The 20,152-nt window shown below is 48.3% G+C and overlaps 1 protein-coding gene across 1 annotated transcript; it reads left to right on the plus strand.

The window, feature by feature from the left end:
- The first annotated feature begins 465 nt into the window (after window positions 1-465).
- On the plus strand, window positions 466-19,471 carry LOC307007808 (zinc-binding protein A33-like). Its single transcript, XM_079630178.1, has 6 exons — window positions 466-1,057; window positions 2,598-2,693; window positions 2,793-3,023; window positions 3,141-3,163; window positions 3,245-3,363; window positions 18,168-19,471. Exons 1-6 carry the CDS (start codon window positions 662-664, stop codon window positions 18,710-18,712), a joined length of 1,410 nt encoding a protein of 469 aa, XP_079486304.1. The 5' UTR covers window positions 466-661; the 3' UTR covers window positions 18,713-19,471.
- Window positions 19,472-20,152: the final 681 nt, after the last annotated feature.

Below are 20,152 nucleotides of genomic sequence, written 5' to 3' on the forward strand. Positions count from 1 at the left end.
CAAAAAACCCTCAGACCCCAGAGGGTTAAATGCATTTTCACACTGGACTGTCCACTCGTCACCTATGGGAGTATTGGTATCTACAGGAGTGCTCGATTTCTCTCTCTTGTAAACCTTCCCTCTTTTCCTTCGAGGGCTATATCCTGCAGTTAGATGGTTTAGCGGCTTTGCTATTTTAGAGTACAGCTTGATGAAATGCCAATAATACCCAGCAAAGCCTAGAAAACATTTTAGCTCTCGACTGTTTGAAGGACTGGTCTTATATGACCTACTAGAAGGGACAATCAGTCTTATTTTTTTGGAATAAAATTTTTATATAACTGACTTAAAGTTATGAACAAGTTATGTCTTAAAGAAAAAAAATGATGACTAACTTGTAAGACTAGTTTTAGTTGTTTATGCAACCAGTTCCAGAAGCTCCAAAAGGTCACCAGAAACTCCACCCTCTTATAAAACCTACCAGGACGTGACTAGTCATAGTTTCTACCTTTAATTTTTACTGAAAGCTAAAACGAGTTGTGAAGAACAGAGGACATATTAGGGTTTTTGTGTATTTCTGATTGAAACTAGATTAGATTTTGATTGTAATAGTTATTTACTCTTTAAACCAAAGTTCAGAAAGTGAAATTGTAGATCATTGGATATTTTACAAAACGAGGAAATGGATTCAAAATCTGTGAAAGAGCTTTCTTGTCCTGTTTGCTATGACATCTTCAAGGTTCCTGTTTTTCTGTCCTGTAGTCACAGTATTTGTAAAGAGTGTCTACAACAGTTCTGGAAAACTAAGGAAACTCAGGAGTGTCCTCTCTGCAGGAGAAGATCCTCAAGAGAAGATCCTCCAGTTAATCTCACGTTAAAAAACTTGTGTGATTCATTGATAAAGGAGGGAAATGAGAAACGTTCATCAGGATCTGAGGAGATCTGCAGTTTACACAGTGAGAAACTCAAACTCTTCTGTCTGGAGGACAAACTGCCTGTGTGTTTAGTGTGCAGAGACTCAGAGAAACACACCAACCACACATTCAGACCCATCAGTGAAGTGCTTTCATCTCACAAGGTAAGACTAATGTCTCTCATTTCATATGATAAATACAGTGTTATACATAGAAACAGTATTATTTGTGTACAATAGACCTGTATTTATTTTTACTTAGGGTGTATTCACACCTGCCTTGTTTGGTTCGATTAAATCAAACTCAAGTTTGTTTCCCCCCTTGGTGCGGATCTTTTGGGCAGGTGTGAATACAGCAACTGCACTCGGGTGCGGACCAAACAACCGAACCGAGACCCAGCTGAAGAGGTGGTCTCGGTATGGTTCCAAGCGAACTCTGGTACGGTTCGTTTACGGTGTGAACATGAACCGACCCAATTGCAGAAAGCACTACTGCACCTTTTTTGACAGGGTCAGATTTTTACTATGTAATTTGGGGTGATGAAATGGAAAAAGTATTCTCTCGGTTAGCCTATGTCATAGTTGAAAAAGAAACCAGATGTTTGTCATTTTTCTCGGTCCGAGCAGAAACCCAATAGTCCTACTGTTGTCGGTGTAATTAATGTTAATAAAACAACAAAATAAAGCTTTAACAAAGATGAAACTATATATTTAATTTCTACAGTGAACAAATAGTGTTATTTTACATTTAGGCTTAATTCATTTATGTACCGGAATTATACTTTGTAACTTTGTATTCATCTCTGCTTGTGATTTGTGTATTTGTTCTTATTTTATTACTGACTGTTCACTCGCTGAAGTGAAGAGCATGCGTTCTCTGCCAGAAACCGTCTTGCAGCACATCTTCGTCTTCGCAAAATCCTAATTACAACATTGTATAGATGACATTGTGTAATATGATGCTCATAAGTTTCTTCATATTGTGTTAGTAGCTGATAATACCAAATCAGTAAAATAATAAAAATTGCACTGCATCTCCATAAATTGCCTGTTTTTGCACTTCCTGTTTTTCCCTGCTTGAGAATGTCTGTCCAATGAATGGATGACATGTGGTTTGGTGGTTTACACATTTTGGTTGACTTGCAAAAATGGCATTGTAAAAGCGAACCACACCAAACAAGACAAATCAACATTGTATTTGGTCCAGACTTTCCTGGTGTGAATACACCCTTAGACTAAATCTCTTAGATTTACTACTGATACAAAATTCTGCACTAAGCTTTGACTTTTTCAAATCTTCTTGCATGTAACAGCATTGGCACAAAACATGTTTAAAAAAATTGAAATGTCATGGGTTATTATAATTTTTTTTCAATAATGATTTGGGATTTAAGACACACCAAAAAGTGATTGATACTAACATACTTTCACTTTCTGTATTTTTATTTGTACAACTACAAATTTAAAAATTAATGTATATAATACTTAAGATTTGGCTATTGCAAAAAAAATTAAAACATGATTTCTTGATGTTCATCCTTTCCCGATTATATAATTAAAATATATATATGTCCTGCCATTTCAGGCACAAATGCATCCTGGGAATGACCCAGTCAACATATAATAATAACAAAACGTTCAAACATACAATGATTAAACCTCTTAAAGCTGCATAAATTTCACAGATTTTCATCTTAACCTGTAGGAGGAATTTAATACAGCGCTGACGTCCCTACAAAACAAGCTCAAACATGGAGAAGAAATGAAGAAAAAGTGTGATAAAACAATTCAACATATCACGGTGAGGAAAGAGTTAAATACTCAACATTCACACACAGAGTGTATTATTGACATTAGTGGAGTGTGTGTTCACACTGAAGTGAATGTGATGTGATTTCAGTCTCAAGCTGAGCACACAGAGCGTCAGATTAAAGAAGAGTTTGAGAAGCTTCATCAGTTTCTCAGAGACGAAGAAGAAGCTGCAGTCACTGCACTGAGGGAGGAAGAGGAGCAGAAGAAGCAGAGGATGAAGGAGAAGCTGGAGGAGATGAACACACACATCTCAGCTCTTTCACACACACTCAGAGACATGGAGGAGATGATGAAAGACAACGACGTCTCGTTTCTAAAGGTGACAAATCAATCTGGCTTCATTCTCTGTGCAGAAAACAACTTGTATAGAGAGACTCACTGACAGTGAGAGTGTTTGATAAGATATTAAAATGTTTTTAAACTCTATATTTTCCAGAACTTTAACGCCTCAATGGAAAGGTAAGTGAGCTGCTCGTATCTCTTCTCTCAGTGGATCTGAACTCAAACTCACTGCAGTTCTGACTCCTGAATGTTCCTCAGAGTCCAGATCTCACAGCCGGATCCACGGATGAGTTCTGGAGCTTTGATTCATGTGTCGCGTTATCTGGGTAACCTGCCGTTCAGAGTCGGGAAGAAGATGCTGGAAACTGTCCAACACAGTGAGTCTCAGCAGATCTGACACCAGTGCAGAAGATAGTGCAGATAGAAACACACACAACATCACATTTGATAGAAATATATTTAATAATCACTTGAACTTCTAAGTGACTCTAAACTGCATTTCAGGAAATCATCAGATCATACAGCGAACTCATAGTGAAGTCTATTCCTCATGGTTTATGTTTATGATTAGGATACAATCGTGTTTATTGAATACTGATATTAAACCGCTCCGTGCAGATAAAGGTGGTGGTTCACCAAAATTAAATATTAAAAGCTTTCCACAATAATTTGGTATGCCAATTATAATGAATAAAAAAATTGCAAATCAAATAATTTTTATCATAAAATAATGTCTTATTTCTATTGTAAACTAAGCATTTTGTCAGGTCCCTTCTCTGGTATTTCACTGAACTTGTACTTAGAAAATATTTAACAAAATGTACAGACAAATTTTGTTAGCATTGTTGTAAGTTTATTTGTTACTTTGTTGTAAAACAACACCAAGATATTTGATAAAAAACTGACTATAAAGTGATGTCGCTCAGTCTGACCTCAACACCGTCACGCCAACTATTCTCGCCTATAATAATTATTTTTTGAGGCCTATATTAATGAGTCAAGGGGGTGTACTGTCAAGCTTAACTCAACCCCATCACATAAAAATGAAGATGGAAAATTATTATTTTTCTAAATGTTACTTTAATCCATAAGTATATACTATATACTTGTTTCATTGCTGCCATATATGGTCTACTCTCCTACACTACAAGACCAGCAGTGGCCATTTTGTGCAGGAAACCTCAACCTCACATATCTGTATATTTCTCATTATTTCGGGGTTGAAAACTTGTGACAGGGTTGATAAATTTTTCACTTCATTTATGGATCATTTTAATTAAATATTTTTTTTGATGTAATGTGTCGACTTAAACACTGACAAACATCTTATCTCAGAAATGGCCGCCAGATCAGCAGCAGAAAGACAGTGTTATGCAGATGTTGATCCAGAAAGAAGGGCACAATATGAGCCTATATTGCCAATTTTAACTTCAGCCCGCCAAAAAATTTGAAAAGTATCATAAATGTTACATTTGTATTAAGTTGTTATGAGGGACACATGAGCAGATGTTTGTTTTATAGCAAGTTTTGTATAAATCCTCTTTAAACAAAGTCCATTTTGTCCGTTACAGGGTTGAGAATAAAAGGTTTAAATCTGAAAAACACTGAAATTAATAAAAGCTCTTAAATGCCTGAGGTGGGAAAATAAGATTTTATAATATGTTTAATATGTGCCTAATGATGTGGGCTATTTAGAAAAAAAATTATATGTAGTTTAAAAAAACTAAAATCCAAGTTGAATATTCCCGAATCCCAGTAATGACCCGTGTCCCGTTCATAACTCAAGGCCGAATGATTTCCAGAATCCAGTCATAAAAATGTAATTTACACACACACACAACAACAATAATAATTCAATTTATTTAAACATTATTTAAAGAATTTTTTTTTTCATGGTTTAATTTAGTAAATCGGTTTTTCAGCTCTTCCCCAAAAATTAAAAGGATACATTTTTATTTGATTACCAGTTTTTTATAATATATTTGTATTAAATCATAAAAAGAAAATTTTCTGAATAAATACATTTCATAGTACTGTATTATTCTTAAACATTTAAATAAATTATTAATGTTAAAAAATAAGTTGTTAATCTAATACATTATCAATTATTGAATTTAGTTGATTAGACATGTTTTATTGAAACAAAAACAAACAAATGGTTTCAAGTTTGTTATAATAAAAGCATTTGTACAACCAAGAAAACGTACTCGGTTACTGACGTAACCTCGGTTCCCTTTCGTTGTCACTTCGAGTTACGTCGAATGACGACGAATGGGGTTCGCTTAGAAGCCTATCATCTTCGAACAGTAATAAAACGAGCCAATGGCAAGCAAATGCCATGGGTCTGCTGAATTTGCATAGCATAACTCCGCCCCACCTTGTGGGTATAAAGGAAGTGAGCTGGCAATATGCAGATATGTTTTCGCTTTCGGAGCCAAGAGCATTCTTCACTCCACAAGCCATTCTGAGATCATCTCTCTTCACTCTTCGAGACGAGCTACTCTTCAGAAGTGTTGGTGTGACGGCGAATTCCAGCGAGCTTCATATTGCCTGCCGATCTGCGCAGTGGTCTGCCAGTCGTGTGTCTCTCCCTGGGCGCTTCAACACTGCTGTTTGAGTTTTATCTCTCTAAAAGAGCTGCACGCGGCGCGTCTTTTTAAAGACGGTTCGCCCGTGTGTTTCTGGGTGCGATACACAGATTAAATCAGCTGATGGGCACGGACGCTGTCTGATGTGTTTGGGCAAACGCACAGACAGCGTTCGTGGATGCGTCATGTTCTCATTGCGGGACATGACCATCGCAATGTAACGATCGAGACTCGATGACCTCCTCGAGAGAGAGTCCCCTCATCCACACCCCGATCTATTCTCTCCGCAAGAGGGAATACTTCGGCTGGTGGCCAGGGTGATCAGAGGCTGCTGTGTGGAACCAACCCGACAATCTATCCTCGGTCCACACACTCCTCTTCACGTGTGGTATCCGGATGAGATCGCTGACCAGTCCCGGCCAGAGGTCGCGGGCTGGTCCAGCATTTCATTCGATGCCCCGGCAGATGAAATCTTGTCTATCGCCGCATCACAAGGTGGGCGTGAGTACGCTGGAGAAGACTCGGCTGTGCTGCCTCCTCCGGGTGTGCCAGCATTGCCCGAGTCTGAACCAGAACTCTGCCATGCTTCCCCGGGCAGTCGCGAGCATTTGGGCTTGTGTGGAACCCTCCGCCATGTCCCAAGTGCTTAAAGCTGATGATCGGTTTTTGGGGACGCACCGGCACACATCGGCCCGCCCCCAATTCCTTTCTTCCTGGACGTGCATGAAGAGGTCATGAGATTACTCAGCGGCCTCTTCCGCCTTCTCTGCCCTCGATGAGGTCGCGGCCAGTGGGTACACTGGGGTTCCCCCTATGGAGTGTTCTGTGGCAACACAACTGTGTCCCCACAGCGCCTCCACTGGCGTGGCGGCCCTAAGCACCCACCCACCCTAAAGCATGTAGGTTTTTGTCTACTCCGGTGGCAGAGATCTATAGAGCTGCGGGGCTGGCTGCCACCTCACTGCATGCTATGCCCATCCTTCAGGTCTACCAGGCCAGGGGTGCTCATTGCTAATGCACGAGGGTAGGGCTGGTCCAGGGCTCTTGCAAGAGCTGCGTGCCGCCACCGACCTCGCTCTACGGGCGACGAAGGTGACCACACGCTCCCTGGGTCAGGTGATGTCCACATATGTGGTCCAGAGACAAGAACTGGCTTAGTCTGGTTGATATGGGCGAGGCTGAGCGAAGCCGCTTCCTCAACTCCCCATATCCCAGGCTGGCCTCCTCGGCGGCGCAGTCGAGGACTCTGCCCAGAGTTCTCGGCTGCCCAGAGCAGACTGAGGCTCTGATCCCGCGGCCAGCTGCTCAGCCGCCGGCTCAGCTGCCTCATTCCGCTCGCCGCCGAGGGCGCCCTCCTGCGACACTCCCTGCCGGCCCTAGCAGCACCCTTCACCCAGGCCGTGCCGTGGAGGTAGTCGCAGGAAGGCGCCCCAGCCCGTACCAGCCCCGCAGCAATGCGGTGCTCCCGTTACGGGCAGCTCAGAGATGGGTTGCAGTTCTTTCTAGGAGGTGGTTGCAGGGTCACTCCTTCCCCCGGTGGAGGGCCGGGGGAAAACCTCTTTTTCCAAAGAACTGTCTCTCCCATCTCTGAGCACACAGAGTTCTCGGACGACAGTGCGCGCCACCCTCGGGTCCCGCCACTCTCGCCCTCCTCTGTCACAGAGTTCTCGGATGACAGTGCGCACGCTCACGGGCCTCGCCACTCTCGTTCCCCTCTGTCGCCAGACCCCTGCCAGAGCACGCCCCTGTGGAACGCTGGTCCTTCCCTGGCCTCCTCTGGCAGGACGTGGCTAATGACCGTGCCCCCACACCGGGCCGCTATGCCACCCACGTCTGGGCCGGTCATTCCGCTTCGCTGCACCCCCGGGGGGACGTCTGTCGTTCGCATGACCCCGCTGGCACAGTCCGTGGGAGCCTGGTTAGAGCTTCCCCCCTGTCCCGCTGGCTTGCGCGAACCATCAGGCTCGGCTATGCGATTCAGTTCGCACGGTCTCCTCCCCGCTTCTGGGGAGTCCGCTTCACTATCGTCGGTGGCTATGCCCCTGTCATGAGAGCGGAGGTCGCCACCCTGCTGGCGAAGGGTGCGATCGAGACTGTCCCTCCAGCCGCAATGAGGTCCGGCTTCTACAGCCCCTACTTCATTGTCCCCAGGAAATCCGGTGGGTTACGGCCAATCCTGGATCTGCGCGTCTTGAACCGTTCCCTTCACAGGCTTCCGTTCAAGAGGCTCATGGCTTAGCGCATTTTCGAATGTGTGCAGCCACAGGATTGGTTTGCAGCGATCGACCTGAAGGACGCCTACTTCATGTCTCCATTTTTTCTCGACACAGACCGTTCTTGCGGGTTGCTTTCGAGGGGCAGGCATTCCAGTACGCTGTTCTCCCATTCGGGTTGGCCCTGTCTCCTCGCGTCTTCACGAAGGTCGTCGAGGCAGCCCTTGTGCCGCTACGGCAGCACGGGGTTCGCATCCTGAATTATCCCGATGACTGGCTAATCCTAGCTCACTCTCGGACCAGGGTTGCGAACACAGGGACCTAGTGCTCCGGCACCTAGCCCGTCTGGGCCTTCGGGTCAACTGGGAGGAGAGCAAACTTTGCCCCGTGCAGAGGATCTCTTTTCTCGGTAGGAAATTCGACTCGGTCGCCATGTGCGCGCAGCTTACGAGCGAGCGCGCGCAGTCACTGCCGACTTGCCTGAGACAATTTGAGGGCAAGAGTGCGGTTCCACTGAAACTTTTTCAGAGGCTCCTGGGGCATATGGCATCTGCAGCCGCGGCAACGCCGCTCGGATTGCTTCATATGAGTCCGCTTCAGCACTGGCTTTGCGATCGAGTCCCGAGGTGGGCATGGCGTCAGGGCACGTTCCGAGTACCAGTTACTCCGACCTGCCATCAGACCTTCTCCCCGTGGACGAATCTCAGCTTTCTCGGGCCGGAGTGCCCTTAGAACGAGTTTCCAGGCATGTTGTTGTCTCAACGGATGCCTCCTCCACGGGCTGGGCCGCCATGTGCAATGGACATGCTGCCGCGGGCTCCTGGACAGGTCCCCACCGCCTATGGCATGTCAATTGCCTCGAGTTGCTGGCAGTACGTCTCGCTCTGCACCGCTTCCGGGCGCTGCTCAAGAACCAGCACGTACTAGTCCCATCAGACAATACCGCGACAGTAGCGTACATCAACCGACAAGGTGGTCTACGCTCCCGCCGTATGTCGCAACTCGCCCGCCACCTCCTCATATGGAGTCAGAAGCATCTGAGGTCGCTTCGAGCCATTATATTCCGGGAGACCTGAACTGTGCAGCCGACGAGCTCTCACGGCTTCAGCCTCTTCCGAGAGAATGGAGACTCCATCCCCAGGCGGTCCAGCTGATTGGGATCAGTTCGGGGACGCACAGGTAGACCTGTTTGCCTCCCACGACTCGTCCCACTGCGCCCAGTTTTACTCCCTGACCGAGGGCACGCTCGGCACGGACGCTCTGGCGCACAGCTGGCCCCGGGGCCTCCGCAAGTATGCGTTTCCCCCAGTGAGCCTTCTTGCACAGACCTGTGCAAGATCAGGGAGGACGAGGAGCAGGTCATATTGGTTGCGCCGCACTGGCCCACCCGAACCTGGTTCTCCGAACTTGTACTCCTCGCGACAGCACCTCCCTGGCCAATTCCTCTGAGGAAGGACCTCCTTTCTCAGGGACGGGGCACCCTTTGGCACCCTCGTCCCGATCTTTGGAACCTCCACGTGTGGCTCCTGGACGGGACAAGGCAGGTTTGAGTACCCTACCACCAGCGGTGGTGGCTACCATCACTTCCGCTAGAGCGTCGTCCACTAGACATGCCTACGCGTTGAAGTGGAACCTCTTCGTCTTTGGTGCTCTTCTCACTCAGAAGACCCCAGATCATGCCCGATCAGTGTCGTGCTTTCCTTCCTGCTGGGTTGGAGCGAAGGCTGTCTCCCTCCACCCTGAAAGTATATGTTGCCGCTATCGCCGCACATCACGATGCAGTTGATGGTAAGTCCGTGGGAAAGCACGACCTGGTCATCAGGTTCCTGAGAGGAGCGAGGAGACTACAGCCTCCTCGCCCTCCTCTCGTTCCCTCTTGGGACCTCTCGGTGGTACTAAATGCCCTGCAGAGTGCTCCCTTTGAGCAATCAGTGGAGCTTAAGTTCCTGTCAATTAAGACAGCGCTCCTGGTTGCTTTGGCCTCCATCAAGAGGGTAGGGGACCTGCACGCATTTTCTGTAGACGAAGCGTGCCTGGAATTCGGGCCGGCCTTTTCTCACGTGATCCTGAGACCCCGGCCTGGATATGTGCCCAAGGTTCCCACCACTCCCTTCCGGGACCAGGTGGTGAACCTGCAAGCGCTGCCCCTGGAGGAGGCAGACCCAGCCTTGGCATTGCTCTGTCCAGTACGCGCCCTCCGTGCTTACGTAGACAGAACGCAGTGTTTCAGGACCTCAGACCAGCTCTTTGTCTGTTATGGTGGGAAGCTGAAGGGAAAGGCTCTCTCCAAGCAAAGGTTGTCTCACTGGATAGTGGACGCCATTGCTTTGGCTTACCAGCAGCAAGGTCGACCGTGCCCCCTTGGTGTGACGGCCCACTCCACCCGGAGTGTGGCCTCCTCTTGGGCTCTAGCGCATGGCGCCTCGCTAACAGACATCTGCAGAGCTGCAGGCTGGGCGACACCCAACACATTCACCAGATTCTATAATCTCCGAGTGGAGCCAGTGTCCTCCTGTGTACTCGCTTCAACCAGCCGGTGCTAGGACCCGCTCAGGTGTCTTCGCTTGCTCGCCATTCCACTCCACGGACTGGATACGTGCGATATTCCTCAGGTGAGCCTGATAAGCCCTGAGTTCCTCCAGCGCTGTTGTCGTCAACTCCAGAGTTATGCCTCCGGCAGCTTTCGCGTTGGCTAGGTGCCACCATGTGCATGGTTCCCCCTCTGGGCGACCCCCACGTGTGTATTCCACTGTAAGCCTCTCTCGAGCATGTGTCTTTCCCTTGGCAAGCCAGTCTGCCACCCCTGGGGTTGAAATACTCCACCCTACGGGCTGGACACCCCAGTGTTTCCGTATGCACCCCCCTCCGGGTCATATGTTATTCTTAAGTCCCCCCTTCGGGCGGGCTCTGATTGCATATTCCACTGAGATATGCTCCCAGTGTACCTTGGTATTCCTGTGTTAAGTAGGAGTCCTTCGTCCGTGCTAGCACGACAGGGAGCTCAGACTTACGCAGGGCACTGGAAGACAGCCGAGGTGGCGTGATTGGACTGGTAACCCCATTCGTCGTCATTCGACGTAACTCGAAGTGACAACGAAAGGGAACGTCTCGGTTACGGATGTAACCCTCGTTCCCTGAGTAGGGAACGGAGACGTTACGTCTTCCTGCCACTTCCGCTGTACCGCTGGAACAGCCGAGTTCAGCCTTGGCTCCTTCAGCGAAGAAACATATCTGCATGTTGCCAGCTCACTTCCTTTATACCCACAAGGTGGGGCGGAGTTATGCTATGCAAATTCAGCAGACCCATGGCATTTGCTTGCCATTGGCTCGTTTTATTACTGTTCGAAGATGATAGGCTTCTAAGCGAACCCCATTCGTCGTCATTCGACGTAACGTCTCCGTTCCCTACTCAGGGAACGAGGGTTACATCCGTAACCGAGACGTTCTCTCTAGAGAGAGGAACGAGTACTGCGTTGTCTTAGCAACGCATTGGGGAAAATCCTTTTCCACGAGAATACTGAAGCCAAAAATTATCCTTAATTTTTTATAAATGTAAAACGCATTGCCACAGCATACAGACCTAGGCGAGACGGCTCGCGCGCCTATTGGCTGCTGTGCGGCAAATGCTTAAGCCTATCGAGCGAGACCTTGAGTGATGTCACACCCAATGAGGGCGCTTCGCGCCCTCCCGCGTCACGTCCCGCCGAAACGGGCGTGGCTTAGGTCTATATAATGTGCTCACATGCTTATCATCTCTGATTTTTAAAAGCGAAACAACCAGAGCGGATACGCAGTACTCGTTCCTCTCTCTAGAGAGAACCGAGGTTACGTTAGTAACCGAGTACGTTCTCTTACGAGAGATACTCTCGTACTGCGTTGTCTTATCAACGCATTGGGGAACACCCTGTAAAACGCCGTGTATGCAGTGATCCGACACCATAGACCCAGAGCACTGAGCTGGGGTTCATACGGTACATAATCACCTGTAGGACTCACAGAGAATCCTGAAAGAAGTGGGTTCTAACCACCATCTTCCAAATATTTGCTGCACAGAGCAGTCCAGCTATTAATATAGCTATATGTATAATGACTGAATTTCAGTCTAACACATCCGGTCAGATTAAACCGATAATATCCTGGCCTGTAAGGCGGGAACCTCAAGGTTGTAAAACCTGATAAATGTAGACGGGGAGGCCCAGCCTGCCGCCATACAAATATCCTGTAAGGCAATCCCACTTGACCAAGCCCATGAGGAAGCTTCTCGTGGAGTGCGCTCTAACACCCAAAGGACACTGGATGCCTTTGGATGCGTACGCCAGAGCTATAGCGTCCACTATCCATCTGGATAGGCTCTGCTTCGAAGTGGCCAGTCCCTTAGAACGCCCACTGAACGAAACGAAAAGCTGCTCCGTCTGTCTAAAAACAGACGAGCGCGACACATAAGCTCTCAACGCCCTAACCGGGCATAGAAAACTCTCGTTCACATTCTCCCCAGTGACCAGAAGGGCAGACAGGGAAATGACCTGTGCCCTAAATGGTGTGTTTAGAGATTTTGGAACATAACCGTACTTAGGTTTGAGTATGACTCTCGAGTCATTAGGCCCAAATTCCATGCACGACGCACTCACTGAGAGCGCGTGTAAGTCCCCAATGCGCTTCACTGAAGCGAGAGCCAGGAGAAACACCGTCTTGAGCGACATGTGTTTCATATCAATCTCCTGAAGAGGCTCAAAAGGATGACCCTTCATGGCGTCCAGCACCGTGGAAAGGTCCCAAATGGGAACTGTGGGAGGTCTGGGGGGATTAAGTCTCTTAGCTCCTCTAAGGAACTGAATGACTAAATCGTTCCTTCCTATGGACTGGCCATGCACGGTCTCAGAGAACGCCGCTATGGCTGCCACATATACTTTGAGCGTGGAAGGGGATCTACCTTTTTCCAACAGCTCTTGTAAGAAGGATAAAACCTCTGTCACTCCGCAGTCTGGGGGTGACACGCCACGAGACGTGCACCAACCAGAAAATACTGACCACTTAGACGCATAGAGACGTCCCGTAGACGGAGCTCTAGCCTGTATGATCGTGTTTAACACTCCCTGTGGGAGGTCAGCGGATACCCGTTGATGGCCCACACGTGAAGGGACCATAGTTCCGGGTGGGGATGCCAAATCGAACCATTTGCTTGAGAAAGGAGATCCCTCCTCAGAGGCACTGGCCACGGGGCGGTGCTGGCTAACTGCATCACAGCTGGGAACCAGGGTTGATTCAACCAGAGCGACGCTACTAGCAGCACTGACCATCCTTCCTCCCTGATCCTCTCCACCACTTGGGTCAGGAGGGAGACGGGGGGAAAAGCATAAAGAGGACGGCGAGGCCACTGATGGGCCAGGGCGTCCTTGCTTTTTGTGAAAAATTCTGGACAGTGAGCGTTCTCTGGAGAAGCAAACAGGTCTACATCCGCTCTGCCGAATTTCTTCCACAACAGTTTTACTGCGTGTGGGTGCAGCGACCATTCTCCTGTCGGAACATGGTTCCTGGACAGTACGTCTGGTCCGACGTTCAGGTGCCCTGGCACGTGCGCTGCTTTTAATGAAAGGAGATTGCTGCGTGCCTATATCAGGAGGCGTTTGGTCAGCCTGTATAACAACAGGGAACTGAGGCCTCCCTGGCGATTTATGTAGGATACCACTGATATGTTGTCTGAACGTATCAGAACATGGCAACCCACAATCAGGCCCGAAAAGGCGTGAGCGCTTTGTTCACTGCTAACATCTCGAGGCAGTTTATATGGAAGAGCTTCTCCCGCTCTGACCATAGGCCAAACAGCGGTCTGCCCTCGAGCAGCGCTCCCCATCCTGCGTTGGATGCGTCCGTAGACACCACCCTCAGTCTCGAGGAAGTCCCCAGGCTTACACCTGAAAGGTACCAGTCTTTCGACTTCCAAGGTTTCAGAGCTGCGACGCAAGCTTGATTGACCTTGAGGCGAAGCCGACCGGTGGCCCACGCATAGCGGGGCACCCTCCCTTTGAGCCAGAACTGCAGTGGGCGCATGCGCAGCAGGCCCAGCTGGAGGACTGATGATGCTGAGGCCATCAGACCCAGCATCCTTTGAAAGCTCTTTAGAGGGAGTGCAGCGCCGCAGCGGAAAAGCTGACTGTGCGCTGAATATGTAGTGTGCGCTGTTGTGACAGCGAGTTCAGTTCTATTCCCAGAAAATAAATAATCTGTCTGGGGAATAGCGAACTTTTTTCCCAGTTTACTGTGAGACCGAGATTCTTGAGGGAATAACAGGGCTCTGTGCGCCATGATCTCTGAGTGAGATTGGGCTAGAATGAGCCAGTCGTCCAAATAGTTCAGCACTCGAACACCCTGAAGTTTGAGGGGAACGAGTGCTGCGTCCATGCACTTCGTAAATGTACGGGGTGCTAGAGACAAGCCGAACGGCAGGACTGTGTACTGGTATGCCTGGCCCCCGAAGGCGAATCTCAAAAATCGCCTGTGACGTGACGCAATCTGTATTTGAAAATACGCGTCTTTTAGATCTATTGACACAAACCAGTCTCCCTGGCGAACATGCGCGAGGATTTTTCTGGTCGTTAGCATCTTGAACTGGCGCTTCATAAGCGCTTTGTTCAGTTGCCTCAGATCTAGTATGGGTCTCAGACCCCCGTCTTTTTTGGGTACCAGGAAGTATCTGCTGTACAGCCCCCCTTCGCTCTGAGCCTGAGATAAAGGTTCGATAGTCCCTTTCCTCAGAAGTTTCTGAATTTCGGCTCGAAGTAGATGTGCTACATTCGAATCCACCGAAGTCTCGCCGCGCGCCGCGTGGCGGCGAGGGCGTCGGTGAAACTGCAGCGAATAGCCTTCTTTTATGATGTTTATCACCCATTTTGAGACCCCGGGAAGCTTTTCCCATGCATCTGCACGGGCAGCTAGGGGCTGAGTGAAGAGCGCGCTCTGATCGACTCGTGATACAGCGGCTCCTGTGAGCTGTGACAGAAATGTCTCGCTCGCAACATCCGAGGCCGGGATGACAGCGGGCAGAATGTCCGCGCTCGACCCCTCGACGGCGTTTAGGCGGGAGAGGGAGGGCTGGACGGGCTCCGTAGGAACGTGATGCTTGTGTGGGAACGCGGGCACTGGGGACCGGGCACGTTTACCACCTTTATAGCATCGCTCGCCGGAGCGGAGCGCCTGCACGCAGGTTTCGTTTTTACAGAAACCGTGCGATGAGCAGGAGGTAGCATTAGTGGGCACTGGGTAGTGGGCACGTGTGCTACTTTTAACGCGCAATCGAACTGGGTCGATTTTATGTGCGCGGGCCCTGTGTGTGGGGCCGTGTTTGTGTGTAGGGATGGGCACATTACAGTGGGCAGTCTTACTACACATGAAACACCATCGGCCGTGGCCGGGACACCAGAAAATACGCTCTTTAAAGGATTTATCTGGGTAGCCGTGAAAACGGCTGTTGTGTGCAGGCAAGCGGGCAATGATACAGGCTTGTTGGCTGCTATGTACACTGGACCAGTCACTTTTCAGTGAGGGTCCGGCCGCAGCGGGACTTGAACACCGTCGTTTTCCTAGGAGTGCTAGGATGACTTCGGGGGCTCAGGTTTCAAGGCGATCTTCATTCGCGGGCCACGCAGCGCGGGGAATCGAACTTTTAACGCGCAATCGAACTGGGTCGATTTTATGTGCGCGGGCCCTGTGTGTGGGGCCGTGTTTGTGTGTAGGGATGGGCACATTACAGTGGGCAGTCTTACTACACATGAAACACCATCGGCCGTGGCCGGGACACCAGAAAATACGCTCTTTAAAGGATTTATCTGGGTAGCCGTGAAAACGGCTGTTGTGTGCAGGCAAGCGGGCAATGATACAGGCTTGTTGGCTGCTATGTACACTGGACCAGTCACTTTTCAGTGAGGGTCCGGCCGCAGCGGGACTTGAACACCGTCGTTTTCCTAGGAGTGCTAGGATGACTTCGGGGGCTCAGGTTTCAAGGCGATCTTCATTCGCGGGCCACGCAGCGCGGGGCGGCGACTGGAAGAGCGAGAGCGCGGTCTCGAGCTCTGCATCTGACAGCGTTGAGATGAGGCGCTGGGCGGAGGCTTAGGCTGAGCACTCTGAGCAGACGGTTTCGCACGGCCTGCTGCAGAGTTGGAGCGCTTCGGCAGGAAGTGCTTCTTCGCCTGAGTCACCTTCTGTACCTCAGCGTACCTGTCAGTGAAGTCCTTCACCGATGTCCCGAAGAGGCCAGCAGGGGAAAGCGGCGCATCGAGGAACGCGGTTCGCTCCGCATCCGGCATGTCTGAGAGAGTGAGCCAGAGGTGCCTCTCAGACACGGTGAGCGCCACCATGCTCCGTCCAATGGCCTGCGCCGCAGACTTCAAAGCGCGAAGAGCTAGGTCCGTAGCGCTTCTCAGGTCCGCCACACAGATCGCTTCGGGTCCGTTCTCGTCCATTTTCCGGAGGAGATCGGCCTGGAAGATCTGCAGTGTCGCTATAGTGTGCAGCGCTGACGCAGCCTGTCCGTTGGCGGCAAACGCACGGTGGAGCAGGGATGACGTCATGCGGCAAGCCTTTGAGGGCAGCGCCATCTTAGCACGCCGTCCAGCGGAGGGCGTGCATAAGTGCGCTGCAATAGGCTCTTCGACCGGCGGGAGGGAAAGGTAGCCTCTGTTCTTAGCATCGTCGACCTCGGAGAATGTCATCGAAACAGAAGACCTCGTCCTCGTGGAAAACGGGGAATTCCAAGCTCTCGCGACCTCCTCGTGAAGCTCTGGAAGGAAGGGCGCGGACTTAGAAGCGGGTGATGACCGCTCCCCGGGCAGAAAGTAGCCATCCATCCGGTCGAAACCCACTCAAGGCCAAGGCTCGCCGTGGCTTGAGTGAGCACGCGGATGAGCTCCGCCTCGATGCTTGCTCTCTTTCCCGTCGACGCACGGGCAGGGGGCGCGAGGTCCACGGAGCTCGCCCAATCCTCACTGCCGGACGCCAGGATAGAGCAGGAATCCCCATCTCGCAGCATAGCGTCGACTTCATCCGCGTCGGCGACGGAAGCGGCAGCAAGCTGCGGTCGCTGTCCGTCCGGAATCGATGACGAGGAAGCCGGAGAAGAAGCTCGTGGGCACACCGGCGAGCTTTGGCGGCTGGGAGATGGTTCGGGGTTCCGCTGAGCACGGCGCTTTTTACGGCGCGGCACTACAGCGGAAAACACGGGCTCCTGGAACGATGCCAAGCGAGTCCTCAGAGTCGCTAAAGGCAAAAGTTCGCAGTGATGGCAGCCGCCATCAGAGAGAGCGAGAGCCGCGTGTTGCTCACCCAGGCAGGAAGCGCAGATGACATGGCGGTCCCCGTCGCTGGAAGGCATCTTTAAAAAGACGCTACTCTTTTAGTGACAAAGCGTGAGTCGCGCCGGCGAACTCACACACACAATAGAGCAGTAAATGAAAGGATATAGGCGCCGGATAGCGCAGCTGGAAGGCGATGAAGGCGGCGAGGCCAGCAGCTTCTCGACTCTTTCCGCTGAGTTGCTTCTTTGACGGCGCAGCTTCTTCTCGGATCAGCGATGTGATGTCTTCGCTTGAAGGATTAAAAATCAGATATTATAAGCCTGTGAGCGCATTATATAGACCTAAGCCACGCCCGTTTCGGCGGGACGTGACGCGGGAGGGCGCGAAGCGCCCTCATTGGGTATGACGTCACTCAAGGTCTCGCTCGATAGGCTTAAGCAATTGCCGCACAGCAGCCAATAGGCGCGCGAGCTGTCTCGCCTAGGTCTGTGCTGTGGCAATGCGTTTTACATTTATACAAAATTAAGGCTAATTTTTGGCTTCAGTATTCTCGTGGAAAAGGATTTTCCCCAATGCGTTGCTAAGACAACGCAGTACGAGAGTATCTCTCGTAAGAGAACCAGTTTTTATTAATTTAACTGTAATTTTAACTGATGATGATAATAATAAACATAATTTAATAATACAGTTTATTTATTTAATAATTGATTAATACCAGATATTTTCTGAGACGTTACTGTGAAAATGTCACACGTCACAGGAGCCACACACACACACACACACACACACACACACACACACACACACACACACACACACACACACACACACACACACACACACACACACACACACACACCGCTGGAGAAAACTCACTAACTTTTACTCTGAGTACTTTTTAAATGAGCTTTTTACTTTTACTTTCGTAGATTTTTAGACCGGTAATTTTACTTGTAATTTCACTGAATATTTCATAGAATATTTTATTCCTCTTTCCACATCTCTTTCAACAAAGTCTTTATGTGTGTTTTACATTTACATTTAAATACATCATATCTCATCCTCTAATCTGATGTTATTCTCTCTGCAGCGCCGTTGACTCTGGATCCAAACACAGCAAATCCTCGTCTCACACTCTCTGCTGATCTGACCAGTGTGTCGTACAGTCCTGTATATAAAACACTTCCTGATAATCCAGAGAGGTTTGGCTGGTCCGCATGTGTCCTGGGATCTGAGGGCTTTAACTCAGGAACACACTGCTGGGATGTGGAGGTTGGAGACAATACATACTGGAGTCTTGGAATAACCACAGCATCAAACCAGAGGAAGGGAGCGGTTTTCTTTGACTCTAATGTCTGGTATGTGCAGTACATGAACAGCGAATACTTCTCACAATCCCTAGAGCAACGCCGCACTGTCTTTACTGTTAAACAGAAGCTCCAGCGTGTGAGAGTTCAGCTGGACTATGACAGAGGAACAGTGTCATTCTCTGATCCTGTAACTAAAGACTGTCTGTTCAAATTCAGGAGATCCTTCACAGAAACTGTCTTTCCATTCTTATGTAATGCCTGCAAAACTTCCCCTCTGAGGATCTTACCAGTTAAACTGTTTATTACAGCAGAAAATCACAGTTAAATCTGATTCTGCTTCCGGGTTAATACAGTTTTGCAAATTATGCTTCAATAATAACACTGTAATCAAAGCGTCTCATTGATCAATCACACTTCAATGTAAAATGTAGAGCTAACTTAACCCTTGTGTCTCTTTAAGGTAAATCTCTTTAAGGTAAATCTCTTTAAGGTTTTAATTTTAATTGAATTTTAAATTTATTTTCTTATTTCACCCTCATTTCCTTTCATAAATCACTGGGTACACAAAATATTTAAACTCAGGACCTTAATGACAAAAATGTCCCCATTGAAACTGCCAATTTCTTTTTATCACAGGGCCATTTAACTATAAAATGATGCAGTCTTTGTTAATAAACTTTTGTTCTGTTGGCAAGGCTTCACAATTTTAAAAAATGTTTTACAAGATGGTGCCGTTTTCTCAGGTTTGGTCTATTTTTTTCTGTTTTCTGCTTTTTTATTTGGGTAACACTTTACAATAAGGGTGCACTAATAAGCATTAATTCATGCTTAACTAATGCACAGATAATACTGAATTAATGTATTACTAATGATTATCTAACTAATGGAGAGTATGCCTGGTTAATATATTAGTTCATATAATTGTTATTAATTAAATATGTAAGTGTGTATTAATTCCATAATACCTTATTTTATTAACTAATAGTGTTCATTAATTTGTTAATTACCACAATGAGCCTGTTTCATACTGTTATGTTATTCCCAACTATACAGTATGGACGATTAAAGCAATATATATATGCTTACTGTGTTTATTAAGTCACAAGTGCTCACCGCATTACATGACATACATTGCCAGTCTGGCGCTCTGTCTCCACACAACAACATCCGTTTGTGCGTCACTATAATCTGTCCCCTTGGGAACATGACAGTAAGTTAAGACTTAACAATCCTCTTGTAACATCCTTTCTCTTTTTTTTTCTTTAACAAGTTAAACATTTTCTTTGTAAACAAAACCAACATTTTCTTTGTAAACAAAAATTACAATTTCTTTGTAAACAAAATCACTTCAGACAAATGCATGTAATTACCTTGCCTACTCAAAAGTAAACTTAGGCTATATGTCCCGGACACTAACTTCAAGTGCATATTTTGTAAACTCCTTGACAATGTATTATTTGCAAATGAACTATGCAATCAATAACTCGTTTATCCTTTTTCCCTCTCTTTTACAGTGCAACCGCAACTCACTATCAAACCTAGAAAATGACCCAACATGTCATATAATACTCTCACTTAGTATAATCCTTCAAATATGTAGGCATTTTAACCTGACGCCCCGACCTTGTAGTAACAGTGTATTGATCACTACCCTGACCCCGTTCAGCAGCAACAGTTTGTGTGTTTGTCAAAACCTCTGTTTGTGCAGATGTTGACGGTGGGCAGTAGTTACGCCTGAGGTGGCGACGATTTCTTCTCAGAACAC

The sequence above is a fragment of the Phoxinus phoxinus genome, assembly GCF_949152265.1.
Source record: "Phoxinus phoxinus genome assembly, chromosome: 12".
NCBI lineage: Eukaryota > Metazoa > Chordata > Actinopteri > Cypriniformes > Leuciscidae > Phoxinus > Phoxinus phoxinus.